The 17,775-nt window shown below is 40.8% G+C and overlaps 2 protein-coding genes across 2 annotated transcripts; both read right to left on the bottom strand.

Moving 5' to 3' along the window:
* Positions 1 to 6,771: 6,771 nt before the first annotated feature.
* Positions 6,772 to 10,084, bottom strand: LOC120725198 (E3 ubiquitin-protein ligase rnf146-like). Its single transcript, XM_040017952.1, has 2 exons — positions 9,879 to 10,084; positions 6,772 to 9,272 (listed from the first exon to the last, which is right to left on the bottom strand). The coding sequence occupies exon 2, from the start codon at positions 9,269 to 9,271 to the stop codon at positions 8,207 to 8,209; it is 1,065 nt and encodes a 354-aa protein (XP_039873886.1). The 5' UTR covers position 9,272; positions 9,879 to 10,084; the 3' UTR covers positions 6,772 to 8,206.
* Positions 10,085 to 13,692: 3,608 nt separating this feature from the next.
* Positions 13,693 to 17,636, bottom strand: cenpw (centromere protein W). Its single transcript, XM_040018277.1, has 3 exons — positions 17,400 to 17,636; positions 17,206 to 17,319; positions 13,693 to 13,893 (listed from the first exon to the last, which is right to left on the bottom strand). The coding sequence occupies exons 1-3, from the start codon at positions 17,628 to 17,630 to the stop codon at positions 13,867 to 13,869; spliced, it is 372 nt and encodes a 123-aa protein (XP_039874211.1). The 5' UTR covers positions 17,631 to 17,636; the 3' UTR covers positions 13,693 to 13,866.
* Positions 17,637 to 17,775: the final 139 nt, after the last annotated feature.

The raw sequence follows: 17,775 nt of genomic DNA, 5'->3' as shown, positions 1-17,775 counted from the left end.
GCTTGCTAGAAGCATCACTCTTAGGCATCGTTTTTACAGCATATCACAGTCAGCCACGGTCATGTCATGATGCTCTTTACTGCAAGGTGAAGACCATACAATACAGAGAAAACACCAACAATCAGATGACCCCATATGGGTAAATGCTTGGTGACAGTGGGAACAAAAAACTCCCTTTTAACAGGAAGAAACCTCCCGTAGCACCAGACTCAGGGAGGTGCAGCCATCTGCCACTACCAGTTGATGGCGAAGGTGTAATTAATAAAATTACAGATGTCTTCCTGATGGAACTGAGGCATCAATATTGTTAAAACACCTCTGTTTATCTTGCAGTCTCCAATCAGAACGTGGTTAAAATGATCTATGATATGCATAATTTGCACACACAACTATTTTGCTGTACATATACTTTTAATGTCAGAGCTCATCTAAAACAGGGATTATCTAGAAGAAATGGTCTTCCATCCCTCTAGGAGGACTGATGATGTTCTATGTGCACATGTGCTGGTTTTAGTTCTTTTGTCCAGTAATTTTTCAGCATCCACAACAAAAAGACCAAGAAACTGGGTCACATAAAAGGAATGTGGTCGTTTTTAATGTTACCTTTCCACAGAACGCATGCCAGGATTTCCGCTGTGGAAAAATGCCTATTACAAGTGTTAAATATATCTCACTGTGTCCCTGGTTGATGACATAATGTTTTCTTAGATGTCTGAAGAATGTGAGAATCTCACATTCCTTCCTGTCACTTCTTAGCCACATCCACCTGTCCTCTGTCCTCTGCTCTCCACCCCTATCCCGCCTCTCTAAAGCTGGGCTTGGGGAGTCTTCAATGAAATCCCCAGCATGTGTCAGTTGCTCCTGCAACAGACTCAAAATAGTTGACAGTCATTAATTTTGAGTTCATCTCACAAAATTGTGAACAGGAGAGCAGCAGGGCCAAAATAAGTGTAAAGGAGAACAGATCAGCTGAAACTGAGCCGTTTTACAGCCGTTTTCACAAGCTCTCTCATTGCATTATATAGCTGGATTTCTCGTGTTAAAATTTAACAGACAAGAAATGTTTGCATGTCTCAAACAACAGGCATGTCTCTGTCCTCTCATTGGCATCCACCTGCCACTGCACACGTGAGCGCACAGCTGCAGAAACAAGCAGGGTTCGACTGACACCTGTTTTGTTCAGTCTTTTCAGACCTTTTGCTAAATGCTCTTTCGGAGATCTATGCGAACCTGAAATTTCTTGTCACACATTTGTAAATAAAGTTATCTTCTTGTCTTTCAAAGATATTAGGTGATAAGAATTCACACATTTTCAGCAGCTGCTGAACCTGCTCCTCTCGAATCCCTGTATCGGTAACACGCAAAAAATGGATTTCAAAGCTGCTGTACATCTCCCAGGAGTGTTGACAGCCTAAATTATGAATTTGAGGGTCAACTCTGTTAGGCCAGAGGTGTAATTTCAAATTCCACTGCTCCATGTTTCCATTTTGTGCTCCTTTTAACCATATGGCACAAAATGTCCCGTTAGACTGGAGGTGGTGTCACAATTTGTTCTGCTCTATCTTCGTCCACCTGTCCACACTGTCAGTGTGCCTGCATCTGTCCATTGAACCAGCCGTCTCAAATGCTAGATGATGAGTGCAGCAGTACAAGAGGTTGGACCATTAAGGACAGCCAGGGGGGAGCCTAAAGCGTTCTTGAAAATTCCAGAACCCTTCATTAAAATAGAATGGGGCCCAAATATCTCCCCTTTGAAAGACGACCCTCGTGGGTCGTCTTTCAAAACAAGAGCGGGGCGCTCTCGTGGGATTAGCTGGTGTTGCTTGGCAGAGGTGACTATAGTGGTCCATTTATCGTGTGACAAATGACCAATTTTAATTTGGTGGTCAGCTGGGAGCGGCAACATGGCTGCAGGACTGGCTTGTGGCCCATTCATGTGCCCATGTTCGCGTCAGATAAATGTTCCTGGACATACACATCACCAAGGAATGTCATCTGTTTTGCAGGTACATGCACCTGGCTGCTGCTGTTGACTGCAGTAATGCATTGGTACAATGTTGTCATGGACTTTTTCCCCTGAAGAAAGATTCTCAACCAAGATTTTATGCTACATGGCTCTGTCCATTGGCCCCTGATTTTGGTAAAATCGTTCTGTACCATTAGTGGAAAACGACACCAAAGCATGTTTCCAACCCTATGCTTGACTGTGGGGATGGTGTTCTTTGGGTCATACTCAGCATTTCTAAAACCAAAGAGCCCAATTTTGATTTCATCTGATCACAGCACTTTCTTTCAAGCTCTTTCTGAATCATTTATTTGCTCACCTAAAAGCAGAGTGACCTTGCAGCCACTGGAAGATTCAGTCTATTGCAGTCTAATGTATTATTAATGGCATTCTTGGTCACTGTGATCCCGAATGTCATTAGATCATTAACAAGCTACAGGGGAGTTTTAGAGTGTTCTGCCACCTTTCTCGTGATCATTCTCACCCCCAGAAGGAACAATCTTGCATGGGAGATGAATTTATTTAAGTTTTATGTAACTTTGTTAATGTGGATTTTTGGTTGATATTGTGTTTCTCTCCATTGAAATGAAACTTTTTTCATTTCATTTTTCATTTAATTTATTTAGAAGAGGGCAAACTTACAAATTCATTGGATGACCAAATAATTATTTCCCCCACTGTATAAACTAGAGAGCAGCTAGATCTCTAAAGAACATTTCTTCCTGTGCAAAAGCTAATATCAGTACCTTAAACTGTCAGCTCAGTACTAACCTGTCTAGTTCTCCCTTTAGCCTTCATTTGGTAGCAAGTAGACACCAAACGGAAAATACAGTGTGCAATCACATTAAACTGTTTTTAGAAATGGAGAAGACTCATAATAGAAACTTTACGATCTTCATAGTAATAATGTGATACGTCACTGTTATAAATGGTTCAGTAGCACTGGGCTTAGTGAGGCATGTTACTTGATAGGCTAATGGTGTTAGGTCGATGAGCGTTACAGTAGAAGTGAAGTCATTCTTGGCTCCTGCATGAGTGAGGTACCTTGTCTGTGAATCTCTGCATTATGGTTAGAAATACTGATGACCTACTGTGCATATATGCATAGACACATCATGCACAGCTGCAAGACAGAGGCCACATGCTAATGGTTCTTGCAACAGTCTAAACAGTGTACTAACATCTTTTATTCTCTTACAAAATAAACATTTTAATATTCAATAGAATTTGTATAAGAAAACCTGAGCCTGTATTTAATGGACTCAACCAATCCACCATGTTCAACAAAATAAGGTTAGAAACAATCCCCACAATAACAATGCTCCACTTTGGGCCTCAGGGTGGCGAGAGTTGTATGACGAGACTATTTGTGGATGTATTGGAGACAGGGTATGTATTTTATGTAGTGTGAAAAGTTAGGCTACAGAAGGCATTTGACCAGTATATGAGGTTCACATGAGATCGTTAGAGGGCAGCTCCGTGTCTGAAAACATATAGCAGGCTTGTCTCCCGTCTGTCTGCCTGCACTCAGCAATAGCCATATCATATAGTGCATGCCCAGACCAGAAGTAGCCATGACCTCTCATCATAGATGCAATGAGACTCACAGTCAGGTTTTAAAAAAAAATAAATTCAGAAAGACATCTTTGTTTCTATGTCAACATCATGTCTGCTCTTCTTCATTTGTCCTTCATGCTATTTTCACACTAATGCCACATCTCATCTTCCGCCCCAGCAGATGTTCCATCTAAACACAGTCTCTGTTTCTGTGTAAAAGCAAAAGAGCACAATGTAATATCTACGTTATTATTCATGCGCATCACATTAGTTGTTCAGTGATTATATTTATGATGTTTTGACTGTTGCACAACAACGTATACAAAAATATATCAGTCAGAAAAGAATACACTGCTACAGTGGTGAGATAATGCAAGTTTTTTTTAAGTATTTGACAGAGTTTAGCCTTCATGTGTAAATGAATGGAACACACACAAGACAAGTATCAGCTGTGTTCAGGTATAGGTCTCCAAAAAATTGAAAGCTACTGAAATCAATATTTTCATAGAAACAATAGATTAAATTGCATGTAATGTTAATGCAACTGGTTGTGGTGACAAGCACCCATAGATATACTCCTGAGCTTGCGGAGCCTCTCGGTTCCAAGCAGGCGTTGTGTTTCAGTTATGTGGAAAACTGATTTACTGTATTGGTTTGGTTGTCGGCTACAGCTGGAAGGTATTTTTAGAGAACAAGAAAATCATAAAACTCACCATAAACTACCTTCTCAGCAACACGTGATACTTTGGTGACTACTATTTTTTGCAATACACATAAAAGGGAAAAGAAAAAGAAATATACTGACCTCAGAAGGTGGTAAGGCCCAGTCTACCCATCAATCTGTCAATGTTACGCAGTATTTAAAGCTTTAATTTTGGGGGGTACATCTCTTGGCACCACAGGATTCAGGCACACTTTCTTGATATGCACTCAACTGTAGTGTTGTAGTGAGGCTCACTGCTATATTGATAACTGCACTGTTGCACTCAGGTCATTTCTTTCAGAAACTCTTTAGCTGGATCCCTGCACATTTTGCTGAACTGCACCTCCACAGCTTGAAGATTCTTGGTGATGCAACTCCTGGCAAAAATTTGCAGTCACCACAATTGGAGGATGTTCAGTCAAGATAGCGATATTAAAAATTAGTACTTTAGCTCAGGTTGAGCGGTTTGTAGGAATGTTAGAGAGGCATCCTGAGATGGTTTGGACAGTGGATATACTGGGAAAAGGATGATGAAAAGATTCATGGATGCAGTGAAGGAGGACACGCAGAAGGTCGGTGTGACAGAATAGGAAGCTAGGAATGGGGTGACATGGAGGTAGATGATATGTGAACAACTATTATATATAATTATTTTAATTAATGGAATATTTCTGTCCAGATCCAAAGTTAAACCATTATCAACAAAACCAGAAAAACATCAAAGCCTGACACCCCTGGTTGACATATGGGCTTTACTAATAGAAGCAATTTTCTCAATCAAACTGAGTCCAACTTTCTCAAAGAGCAGTTGATGGATAAACTTGGAGCCAGAATGGATGTTTTTGGTTTTTTTTTATCAGATTAAAATCTTCAGCCAATACGAATTTATGATTAACTTCTGAACATTCACAGGCCATGCTTCATTTTCATTGTTTTCTGGTTTTCATTTGATCACATTTCTTACAGTTCTGTCAAAACGCCAATGTTTCATGAAGTCAGAATGTCCAGCATTTGAATACAAAAATGTTTTTGTCATATTGGCTTTGTTTATTTCATAAAGTCAAACAGCTAAATGAACATCCTCTAAGTGTGGCGATTCCATATTTTTCTTGTATTTCTTTAGTGCTAAGCATTGCCAGAAACAGAATGGAGCCTGCCAACACATATGAATGGCAAGTCATTTGTATTCCAATCAGGGTATCCTCTATCTGACTTATTTGCCATAAAGGCCTGTATGATGGTGGTTATCTATGAGCAGGTTTTCCTGTCTCTGCAGAGGACTCCTGAAGCCCTTTTAGAGTGACAGCTAGTTCTTGCTCACCTCCTGAAACAAAACACACCTTACATAGTCACTTATCATGGTCAGAAGTTTGTTTTGTTTAACTGTTAACATGACTAAAAACTACAAACTGAGTGTTACGTTTTTACCCATTTACAACTCGATAAAGTATACAAAATTGTGTTTGAATGCTTTCTAAAACTGCTGAAAGAATGAAGATGTTCTTTTTTTTTAAAAAAAAAAAAAAAATTGCATTCACTTATTTTCCAGGCTGCAGATGAAAATTATTTTACCCAGGAACAGAAACACGACATCTGGCCACCATCGCCACTGACTAAAGAGTGCACACAGCTTTGTGAAAGCTCTGAAAAGACACAGACAAAGTCTGGCCCACAGAGCCATGTTTCTAATTCAAGTCACAGTCCAACTGCACGCATCAAGCCTGCGGTTTTCTTCACTTGGCAAATGCTGCAGCTCAGCGGCTTTGGTGGGGTTTCAGAGCATCATATAAATAAATCCAAAGGGCAGAAGGGTCCGGAGCCCAGTGTTTAAGTCACAGCCTTTAGTGATGCATACAGACTAATGCGTCAAACCAAAGCAAATGTGAGCAAGACTTTGATGGAGATACAGTGGGAGTGCAGTGGTGTTAACTGTTAGTCTGTTTGTACCTTTTAAAGGCTGTGAATAAGTTGATGTTTTGGATTGGATCAGCTCCATTTTACTGAAAAATGTGCAGAGAACCCAGAATTTATACAAATAAATTTACATGTTGCTCATGGATTATAGAAAAGGCAGTAATAATTTTAAACACACAAACTGAATATTTCTGTCCACTTAAGATTCTTAATCATTTAAGAACAAATAAATGTTAAATAAAAACTCAAGTATTCACTTTGACACAAACTGCAGCTGAATTCAGCAACTTTCCAGTACAATGCATGCTTGAGTTAGTAATTCCAATGTTAAAAATGTTATTATTCACAATAGGCACAAAAATACTCTTAGTTGCATCACGGGCAAGGTTTCAACCACCCAGTCTGTATGGAGCTGCTTAAGGGTTTCAGAAATCTGAGCAACACCTCCATCTTGTGGACTCTTGAAGCATTAAATCCAGGACACTCCTTGCAAACAAGTCCATGGATCAGAGCTTCCAGTCATCCCACAATCCTCTAATGCACTGAATTACATATTCATCCATCATAAATGAAAATCAACACCCCCATTATGTGACTTTAAATCACAGATAAACAATTTTAATAACTTGACAAAAACACCACAAAGGAAACATTCAGACTTCAGTAAGACAGGTACAGCAAAAACTTAAAAGCTGAAGCAAGAACATGGGGAGGGAAGGCGTCGTGAGGGTGACAGAGCTTGTGAGGACAGTGTGAGCTCATTCAAGTACACGTCAATGCCAAAGCTTTGATAGTAGCCCTGTGACAAGAAATAGAAATCCAAATGTGTCTCTCTACATATATAACCCAACACTTTCCAGTGGTTCTGCCAATAGCTTTTCAACACCCACAGTGCTCACAACAAAAGAAAAAACACATTATTAAATAAGACTATCACACTAAACCAGGGGGAAACATGGCCTCCCTCCTCTAATACACACACGCGTGCACGAACACACACACACCCACACACACAAACTCAAATTTAAATAGCTAATAATTAGATCCCGATTAAGCTTTAAAAAAAAAAAAAACCTAATCATCACAGCAAGGAAGTAGTTTCAATCCTCTGTAACTTTTGCTACATTTTAGGCTTGATTTTTAAACCATCACACTAAAAATGGAGAAAAGAGGAAAAAACATTTAGATATACATAAATCAGCCACATTAACAATGAGCTCATAAAATTGGTAAATAGAGTATCATTGAATTTCAAAAGGGCTGTATTACACTGTCACATCTTATGATAAGGCAGTGAGCTTATGGTAGTTTATAGACTGGATAGCTTTCTAAAGCACGTCACTTTTTTGTTTTAGGAACAAGCCTGCTGTTGCATAACCACCGAGCCATGAACTGCAAACTGTTTAAGACTATAACAACGACCTTAAAAAAAAATTTATATTCCTTTCTAAGGTTTTAGTTGTTTCTGCTCATGAGAGAGGAGTACAACAAAGGTAACATGAGAGATCAACCCATATCAGAGGTGTTATGATGATGTTAGCTATTACATTATCCCACATATAATGTCTATGTAAGAATGTTAATTTGCTTCAGGTGACATGAACTGGGGAAAGTATGCAAGTCTGCAAGCTGAATTACTTGCATTACAACTTCAGTGGAAATTTTGCTAAGAGTCATAAAACTCTCTCAAAACTGGAGGACCTGATTCCAGCTACTGCCTGTAATCCTTCTTCTCGCTTTTACTACTCTCTATATTTTCATGAATTTGGTCTGAACACAGCTCAACAGACACAGGGCCACCGACAGAATGAAGTTTACATTAAAGTGGAGGGAGAATTTTAATTATTCCAACAATAATTTCAGGATAATGTTTGGCACATCAGTCAACAGGTTAATCACCCAGTGACACAGGCAACAACACATTCAAAAGGTATTGCTCCATCCATGGGATCTTTTAAAGATGCATACTGGTTTTTAAACTTTTTTGCGGAACTGATGAGAGTTTGAGAACTTTTCAAATGTTCCAGTCACACTTCTGTAACAGTGCACTGCCCATCAGGACTACGTGAGCGGAGACTGAGTGTAGAACTAGAAGGCCTGCCCCTTGGAGGGACTCTGGTTGGCTGGATCTCTCTTAGCGGCCTCTGCCTATGTCTTCTTCGTGCCACTGATTCTTCTCGATCTCTCTCGCACTCCTTCTCGTCCTCACTCTCACTGTTGCCAGATGCAGATTCATACATCTGAAGCTCGTCATCTCCTTCCACCTCTTCACCCTCAGGCTGGCTGATTAGAAGCTGAGAAAAAGATGCCTCCAGGGTCGAAGGTGACAGAGGACTGGTGAGATGATGACGCCCCAGGAGTGTTTGAGGTCTAACAGGGGGACAAGACACAATAACCGGAAAGGAAGACTGCGATTGGCCAGCAGAGTCCGATCCATCAGCTGAGCTGACACGCTCTGTTGCTGCCGGAGCAATGACAGGTAAAGCAGGAACAGGGGTAGGTTCAGGGTCTAACCTTAATCCCGCCACCCCCTTTTTAGGAATATCTAGAATGTCCCTCTTTATCTTGCGCCTGCGACCATGCTCATTTCTGCGGTACTGGACCATGTTTTCCAGATCAGCCACATAAAGAAACCCCGCAATCAGCATCTCTGTGCTCTTTCTGCCCTTGGCGAAGGCCTCCTCTAGCTCTCGGCTTGTCCTCTCATCGTACTGCCACCAACCGTTGCGTCCTTCATAGTACCATGCATAGTCTCCGCAGGATTCACCTCCTACTCCCCCGCTTCGGCTCAACCCAGAAGCCGCTGCCTTCAGTTCTTCAGGTGACAGGAGAACAGGCCGCTCCAGGAAGTCCTCAGGGATTTCCTGTCGGCAGAGAGCACAGCGCTTGCTATGCCAGGAGGCACCTTTCACGCACAGGAAGCAGAAGACATGGCAGCACGGGAGGCGTACAGGATGGACGCAGCTCTGCAGGCAGATGGCACACTCCGGGGTAGTGCTGGTGCTGGTGGAGGCAGCATCTCCCACTTCCTCAATGAGCTTGGAAGGTCGCAGGGCGTTTGCTGAGAGGTCCACTTCTCCACAGCCTGCCATGCTGCAGGGAGAGAGTCACAGCACAGCAAATTGGACATGCATGCTACAAGCTAAACAGATTTAGTGACTCACTGACAAAAACATGGGAATGCAGCCCAAGTTAGCATGCACTGCACTGCTCTGCTGACACTTTTGGGAACGCCCTCGTTCGCATATAGCACAAAACTGTTTTCAGGGCAAATACCCCCCTTTGAACATTACTTCCCAAATAACTGTAGCTTTGAAAGCCTAAATATTACAAACAACAGACAGGCCAGCATACTTCTCGTGACTTTATCGGTCTGCAAATAGAACAACAAAGGCCTCTCTGTTTGGCAGAGCTAATGTAGCCATCCAGCTAGGCTACTGTTGTGCTAACATTAGCTTTTCAGCCCCAAGTTGTATAAACAGATATTAAACTACTTGTCATAATGTTAAACTCTGGCATTGCTTTTGTGGCTGTAACCAATCTACAGTCGGATAAGTTAAATCATTCATTCAGCCAAAGTTAGCCTTCTAGCTCCAGCAGTGCATGTAGTTAGCCTGCTAGCTCCAGCAGTGCATGTAGCTAGCCTGCTAGCTGTCAGTGTGTCTCCGGGCTGCTAAAGTGGCCTATAAATACACTCACCTGAACTCGGGATACCTCGAGAAGCGTCCTCAGCTGAAGGCCAGGTTGAGATATTTCCACAGCTGCATTTATATTTGGTTATGAAGTTATGTATGACAGGAAATGACTGTGTTGCTACGTTCGTTGAGCTCTGTGCCCTGCCCAGCTAACTTCAGTACTGCTGGATGTGCTGCAAACACTTTCCAGCGGTGATACATATGTTGTGTAGATCTGGTGTGTGTGGCTGCACAAAGTAGGTAAAAAAGGGAGTGTATTTCACAGTAAAAGGAGGGCTTCATTAAACCTGTTATGGTTTAGTATGTTGTACACCATAAAAAAGAACTAACTTTATTTAATTTTTTTTAAATAACTGCGATTTACTTAAGAAAAACAAATAATAAACCGTAAAAAAAAAAAAACATTTGTCCTACTCAGGTATAATATTTTCACTTTTAATTAGACATTGTAGTTACTGTGTGTTGTGCTTGGCGCAACCCTGTTACCAGAACTCTAAAAAACTGAAATTAAAAAAACTGAGTTAAAAAACTATTGTTTGATAAATTCTTACTCATCAAGTTAAAGATATACATGGTCATACTGAATACTCATTCCCTATGGTGTTAACACCCAGCTCAAACACATTTTTAAAGAAATAATCAAAAAGTAATTTGCATATATGTCTTTAAATTTGCATAATATTTGCTACATCTAGCTTTTGTCTTAAAAATGTCTTTATTTAGGTTTACCAGGCAAAGAAAAAAAATCACACTAATGAAGCCTCAAAAAGTCATGTCTCAAATATAATGCACTTGGCATCAAGGGGTTAAAATATGTTGAAAAAAAAGTTACAAATAAATATGTTTAGAAAAAGGTTTAACATGGTTCACATTTTGTCTGAGGTCAAATGTCATTTATACAACAAGTGCATGTTTTAATATTTTGTGCAGGGATTAGTTTCACATTTATCAGTGGCACAGAAAATGTCCTGCAGCAGTAGAATGGCAGTGATTCTATAACATTTTCATGCAGTTGCTACATCTGGTGATTATATTTGCTATATCATTTAGCAAATACAATCAAATTATCTGAACTTTATTATCTGTGTTAACAGTTCAGTAGGAAAGCGGTGAAATTTTTGCACAGGAATGAGAGATAGACACACAGGATGACAAAATTACAACCTGTAAATATAAACCAATCAGCAGCAACGTTAGGATTAAAACCACTGGCATAATAGAAGATCCTTAGGGTCATGTTTGAGGCACTTTTGTTGTCAGGGAGATCCATGGCGGGTGGGAGTTGGTGTTGGTTTTGTGGCTTATCTCAGTGCATGGAGAACCTTGAAGTGTTTAGGGAATCCACAGCACTGGTGCATCTTTTGTATGCATTAAACATTTTGCATTTCTCAGCCATTTTGAGCTTCTAACAAGCACAAACGCAAAGTTTTCATCATTAAATGTGAAAGTATAATTTGCCCCATACTTGCCCCAGGCTCTTGTGTTGATTTTAGTCCCCAAAAGAGTAGTGTTCGAGTGAGGCATAAACTGAAGCACAGATGAACCTTGGAAATTAATAGCTAACATACAAGCATGTCCAGATGAAGATGTACACAAGCACTTTAATAAAGTTAGTCATATCCATCCACTTCAGTCATAACTGTTGGGCTGTATAGAAAAATCTGGCTTCTTTTAGATGAAAGAGTTTCTACTTGTTTTTAAATTAGAAGACATTAGTGCATAAATTCAACAACGGATGCTAAAGATGGAGCTGCAAGGCAGGAGGGGAAAAAAAGGAAGACACGGGAGATTCAAGGATGTAGTGAAGGAGGACCTTCAAGCACCTTGAGGTGACTGTTGTTGTGATTTGGCGCTATATAAATAAAATAAAATTGAATTGAATTGAATTGACATTCAGAGGGCTGGTATGATAGAGTAGGATGCTAAAAAAAGGGGGTGAGTTGATCCACTGTGGTGACCCCTGAAAGGCAGCCAAAAGAAGGATGAGATCAAATGGTATAGAAGAGGCTTCTTTTAACTCATTACAGGCTGCTCCTGAGTCTCTTTCTGATGGCGCACTTCCTGATCTCTGACAAGTGTGATCAGGGGTTACCATATACACTTGGAAAGTGCAGGACTGGCCGGGTGCGTGTCCTCTGTCCCCTCGGTGGGTCCGCATGCTCTGTTTCTGAACACATGCACCCCAGTGTGTCCATTCCCCAACCTCACAGTGAGCAAGAGGAGAAATGTATAACACTGGGAATATACATGACCCCTGCATTGAACTCTGCTGAGAAAGGTTAAACTATAACTTTGGGGGGGGTTCCAATAGAAAGCAACATAATCTGTTTGGTTTTCCCTGCGTCGGGAGCACACGCTGGGTTGTCCAAATCACGGACAAACAGTATCCCAGAGTTGTTTATGTTTTTAAACCCATTTTGCACCGAGAGGCATTTTTTGAACATTTTTCTTGTAAAATTGTGTACAACATACCAAACCAAAATAATATACAGGCTCAATGAAGCCCTCTTTTTCTGTGAAACACTCCTTTGTTTGTGTACGGTGTGCAGCCACACCAGATCTGCCTCATGTGCACATCTATGCAGAACATTTAAAAAGGAAATACATTGATGAACTTTCATGGTGCTATCACTTACTTTGTTTTTCTCTACCCTTTCCAGCTTTTGTTTGTTTGTTTATTTACTGTGTGTTATTTGTGTTATTTATGCTTTAAGGGCTGATTTATAGAACATTTCTATCCCAAAATTGTGGAAAAGTGATTAATTTCTTATGGTATCTTGTAATTGTTTGTTTACTTGCTTGCTTGCTTCTTTATTGGAAATGTATGCACATTTGTGCGTTTTTACACAGAAGATACCTCATTTGTAGAGGTAAAAAGAATAGTTAAAATTAAAAGAAAAACAGAAAAACTGTAATATAAAATAAACAAACAAACCAAACGGATTTTTTTTGTGACAGGTGAACACACCTATCAGGACATACTTTTCTACATACATTTACAAATGTATGTATATATAAATATATATCTCCATATCTAGGGTAATATAACAAAGATAATAAAACATGATAAATTAAAATGTCTTTTGCCTCATACATGAACAAAGTTGGTATAATTAAGTTTATGTAAATGAGGCAAAATAAGTAGCCCCATATTTGGAGTATAAATCAGCCCATTCCAACTCATTTTTTCAAAAATGCTTAATTCCCACCCCTGACTCTTGGTTGTTGGGTGTTATGTAGATGACTTTGACTTTGAACCCCCTCCCCCGCTACATCTGCTGTCAGGGTGCCGGTTGAGCAAACATGACACTCTTTTCATTAGTAACTTAGCAGATACTGTAAAAGAACAATCAGGCACTTTTACGACTTCAACCTTTTGGCTCACTATGAGGAACCCTGTAGTGACGTGGAACCAGTAGGATATCACTTCATCACACTAACACATGTAGTGTGAAGAAGTGAGGAATTTGAAGAATCATGGGATATAATGGGAGAACAAAACAGAGATTCGAGAGAGCTCATCTGCACACATACAGCTTTTTAAAACCTTATTTTGGGATCAAGTCAGCAAACTTAATCAGGTCTTATCAGGACTGACTGGTGATTATGTATATGCAGGTTTGATGAATCACTGGCCACTGAAATTTAACTACATTTAGGTAGGGAGTGATTTAATTTGGCTTCCAAATGAATGCCCAAATAACTGCCTGCAAGCATTTCAATGTGGACTTTCTAAAAGAATTTGATCCCAAATGTTTTCAGATAAGAATAACAATTATTTTCTATATTTTAAGTTGTCATACATAAATTAGGCAGTGTAAAATTCATGAATGTTTAATACAGAACAATGAAAGGACAGTGTTTACTTGCACGGAAATACAATTAAAAAAACTCAAAAAAGGAATTTCAGATCAAAACAAGACATTAAAAATATGAAAGAATATTGCCACTGCCTTCCAAAATAATCTTTATGATGCTCTTCACCGTCTTCATCATCCTCTCGCCTTTTTCAATACTTTCTGTAAAGAAAGAACGGAAAAATTTTAGAGTGAGCTCAATTTGACACAATACTGAAATTTCTAACTTCTGTACAGTACGTTTAAAATATCTTTAATAATATGAAGAAGAAGTGCCAGCATACTGAGGGAATAAAATTATGTCTGTTTTATGTAGTTTCAATTCCAATGATTAAAAGAAAAACTTCGTAATGTAACAAGATGATAGCTGTTATTATTTTTACAGTAACAGAAACTACCTAGCGTCGAGCAATTCTTTAAAAGTCTTTGAAATGTTAACATGTGATTTGATTGTGTGTGCAGAAAAATAATATGTTTGTTTGTTTATTTTAATATTAAATAATGTGTATTTTCTGCTGTAAGGGCTGATTTATATATATCAGTTATTCAATCAAGACCCCTCCAATAAGGGAAAAAACGTAGTTTACTCTTTTACATTTAGTGCTTTACAGTTATATACAGTGATCAGGGCTTGCAAAATCGCTAGCCCGACGTCCCGGGGCTAGCGATTTTTCCAGTCGGGCTACCAAAATCTATCTCTGCCCTGCCCGTCGGGCTATTGTAGGAAGGAAAAATATATTGTGGCGAGCTCAGACATGGAGGAGACGGAGGTATCGTTTGGTCTTGCTTCCCGTGAGCTAGCCAGGGAGCACAGCCGTTTATTGACATCTGCAGAAGAACACTGCCGCTAGCTAACTGCTCAGCGCGGCAACCGCACAGCAACAGCAACAACAACAACAACACACAGGGCGCCCTCTGACCCCGGAAGGACACACCGTTGCAGCGAGAGGGCGTCACCATGGCAACATAAACAAAACATAACTGTACAAACAGAACCCCGAACAGCCCTGACCCGCTACAATATGCTGCTGAGAATATAGCCCAGAAGAAGCGTATAGTATAGCTTTTATTTTGGAAAGAGCCATTTCTCTGTAATAAACTCTCTTTTCCAAAGATGAGTGATTCCTCAATCAGATACAGGTGTTACCGCGCCAGATCCGCGGCCCCGAACCGTAGTAAGGAAACCTCTGGCAGTTACTTGAAGGTTCCGTAACTGACTCGTAGCCGGCAACAGCTTACTATACAGGTCAACTCCGCTAGCAAAAAGATCGAAGGACGCGTAGGAAACTGCTTCACCGAACTTTATTTCTTCTCTAAGGCACGAACACCGCATACAGTGGGCTGAAACAGTTTACTCGCAGCGAGCATCGCCGACACAACTCTGGCTGTCGAGGGAGTTATTATATTCCTTTTATTTATTTTCTTTTCGTCTCTTCTGTAGCTAACCGTTACTTTTTCCCCTTCTCCGCTCTCTCTCTTCACACACACCAGGCAGTCCCGCTACACACATCCCGACTACATTTCCCATCAGGCTTCATCCTTAAAGGGCCATGCCTGTAACACAGGGCTAGCAAAATCGCTAGCCCGACGTCCCGAGGCTAGCGATTTTTCCAGTCGGGCTACTAAAATCCATCTCTGCCCTGCCCGTCGGGCTATTGTAGGAAGGAAAAATATATGTCAATGCTTTTGCATTCTTTCGGAAATGTAGCTGGGTAATTATGTCATTGGCATCGGTGAGCCACTGTCAATATGTGACATATTGAAATCGCGTTTGAATTTGCGCTTGTTTTTTGCTTTCACTTTGCAAATGTCCAGGTGCCTTCTTTTGGCGCACCGGCGGTTCACGACCGGCGGGGGAAAAGTCACTCGGGTCAGAACATGGGGTGCCACCATCATCCCACTTCTGACACCAATGTGGCGAGCTCAGACAACGAGGAGACTGAGGTGTCATTTGATCTTGCTTCCCGTGAGCTAGCCAGGGAGCACAGCCGTTTATTGACATCTGCAGAAGAACACTGCCGCTAGCTAACTGCTCAGTGTGGCAACCGCACAGCAACAAAAACAACAACACACAGGGCGCCCTCTGACCCCGGAAGGACACACCGTCGCAGCGAGAGGGCGTCACCCGTCACTATGGCAACATAAACAAAACATAACTGTACAAACAGAACCCCGAACAGCCCTGACCCGCTACATAGCCCCCCACCTAAGGGGTCAGTCGTCCCCGACGACCCCATTGCCCCACACAAAGTCCTGCAAATGTCCAGGTGCCTTCTTTTGGCGCACCGGCCGGTCACGACCGGCGGGGGAAAAGTCACTCGGGTCAGAACATGGGGTGCCACCGTCATCCCACTTCTGACACCAATGTGGCGAGCTCAGACAAGGAGGAGACGGAGGTGTCGTTTGGTCTTGCTTCCCGTGAGCTAGCCAGGGAGCACAGCCGTTTATTGACATCTGCAGAAGAACACTGCCGCTAGCGTGAAAATCCCACTCTAGCGGACAAAAACAGTGCTTTTTATATGGACGCAAACGCGCGTTGCAACTTCTTATCTGGTGCGCGTCTTTTATTTTGACAGCGAATGCGCACATGCGGACCACTTATGTGCACCCGTGTAAATAACATAATGTTCTGCCGGGTGTGTTGTTGGTTTTCTCTCGATTTCTGAGTCGACAAGCGCCTTTGTCACTGGGACCAGTCATTTTAAGAAAGGCCCCCATTAGAACCCATGAGAAATGCAAGAAATGCATTATTGCTCAGTCTGCAATATCTTTCCCAGAACAAACACCAATTGCAAATAACATACTAAAAATAAACCTGAAAAATCTGTTTAGAACAGCTATGTTGCAAAGAGTGAACTACCACTGGCAAAATTTAGCAGTCTTTGCAAACTTCAAAAAGCAAATGGCCTCGATCTTGGTTCCACTTGCCTCTTACCCGTGACTTCAGTGGAAATTTCAAATTCAGGATCTGACACAGACTGATTCATGTCCTACACAGTTCTTACAAGTTCATAGAAATTTCTGTTCAATTAGAACAAAGTATTTGAGTTGATGATTGTAATTTTTATACAATGTTGTAATTTGGTTTTCAAAATTTTTTTGATTAATGTTTCGTTTCCTTTACAATATTATACTTTAATGTATAATATTGTAAAGGAAACAAAACATCAATCAAAAAATTGCTCTCTTTTTTTATTCGGGCTACTTACATTTATTTTGGGCTACCAAAAACTGAAGAGTCCCTGCCCGAAGGGCTACCAGGGATTTTGAAATTTTGAGAGCCCTGGTGATGGTAATATTGAAAATAATTCAATCTCTAATTTTAAGGTTGTTTCGTTAAACGGAGAGACAGAACCAAACGATTAATCGGGAATCAATAGATTAACTAATGATTTACTAATGAATAGTAAATCTCTAATCACTGGTTGGTTACATGATTGTGTTGTTAATGCAGTGCTGTGAACATAAACCGACCTTGGAGACTGCCCTGACGTGCTGAGCTCTGATCGTCGCAGATTTCTCCTCAAACGCTTTGGCCTTCGCCTCTTCAGCCAGGCTGTTCAGGAACAGCAGTGTCAGCAGTTCGATCTGAGCACACAGGAGCAAAAACCAGCTGTTATTTAGCGTCGCTCATCTACCGGTCAGCTGCGGACAAAGCGAGAGCCTACCATCGCCTCTGACGCCGGCCTCACGTTTATGTTGCCCTTCGCCTTCGTTTTAATTGTACTTTTCAGTCTTGGCGCTTTGTTCAACATGTCGATGAAGTTTCTCTGTGAAACAAAAAAGGCACACCCCACAAAAAACGTTTGTTTACGTTTTCTAATCTCCCGCTTTGTTGACTTCCGGTGTAGATTCTTCTTCGTGGTCTTATAAGCCGTTTGCCTCCATGCTTGTTTCATCCGCGCCATCTAGAGTTTTGTACTCATTACTGCGCAAAGCAGTAAATTCTTTCTCACCTTGTATTAACATACCAAAACATAAATAAATAAATAGATAAATAAATAAAAATGCAGAAGATTTAAGGCAAACATGACAAAATATTAG

This window comes from Simochromis diagramma, unplaced genomic scaffold (assembly GCF_900408965.1).
Source record: "Simochromis diagramma unplaced genomic scaffold, fSimDia1.1 OVJJ01000802.1, whole genome shotgun sequence".
Classification (NCBI taxonomy): Eukaryota; Metazoa; Chordata; class Actinopteri; order Cichliformes; family Cichlidae; genus Simochromis; species Simochromis diagramma.
This window is presented reverse-complemented; position numbering and strand designations above follow the sequence as displayed.

Bases quoted from the DNA above. Each gene is read 5' to 3' on its own strand.
- LOC120725198 (XM_040017952.1), bottom strand. From the start codon at position 9,271: ATGGCAGGCTGTGGAGAAGTGGACCTCTCAGCAAACGCCCTGCGACCT.
- cenpw (XM_040018277.1), bottom strand. From the start codon at position 17,630: ATGAAACAAGCATGGAGGCAAACGGCTTATAAGACCACGAAGAAGAAT. The intron at 17,320-17,399 runs GTAGGCTCTCGC...CTGTGTGCTCAG, and splicing joins GGCCGGCGTCAGAGGCGATG to ATCGAACTGCTGACACTGCT. The intron at 13,894-17,205 runs GTCGGTTTATGT...CTTTCTTTACAG, and splicing joins ACGTCAGGGCAGTCTCCAAG to AAAGTATTGAAAAAGGCGAG.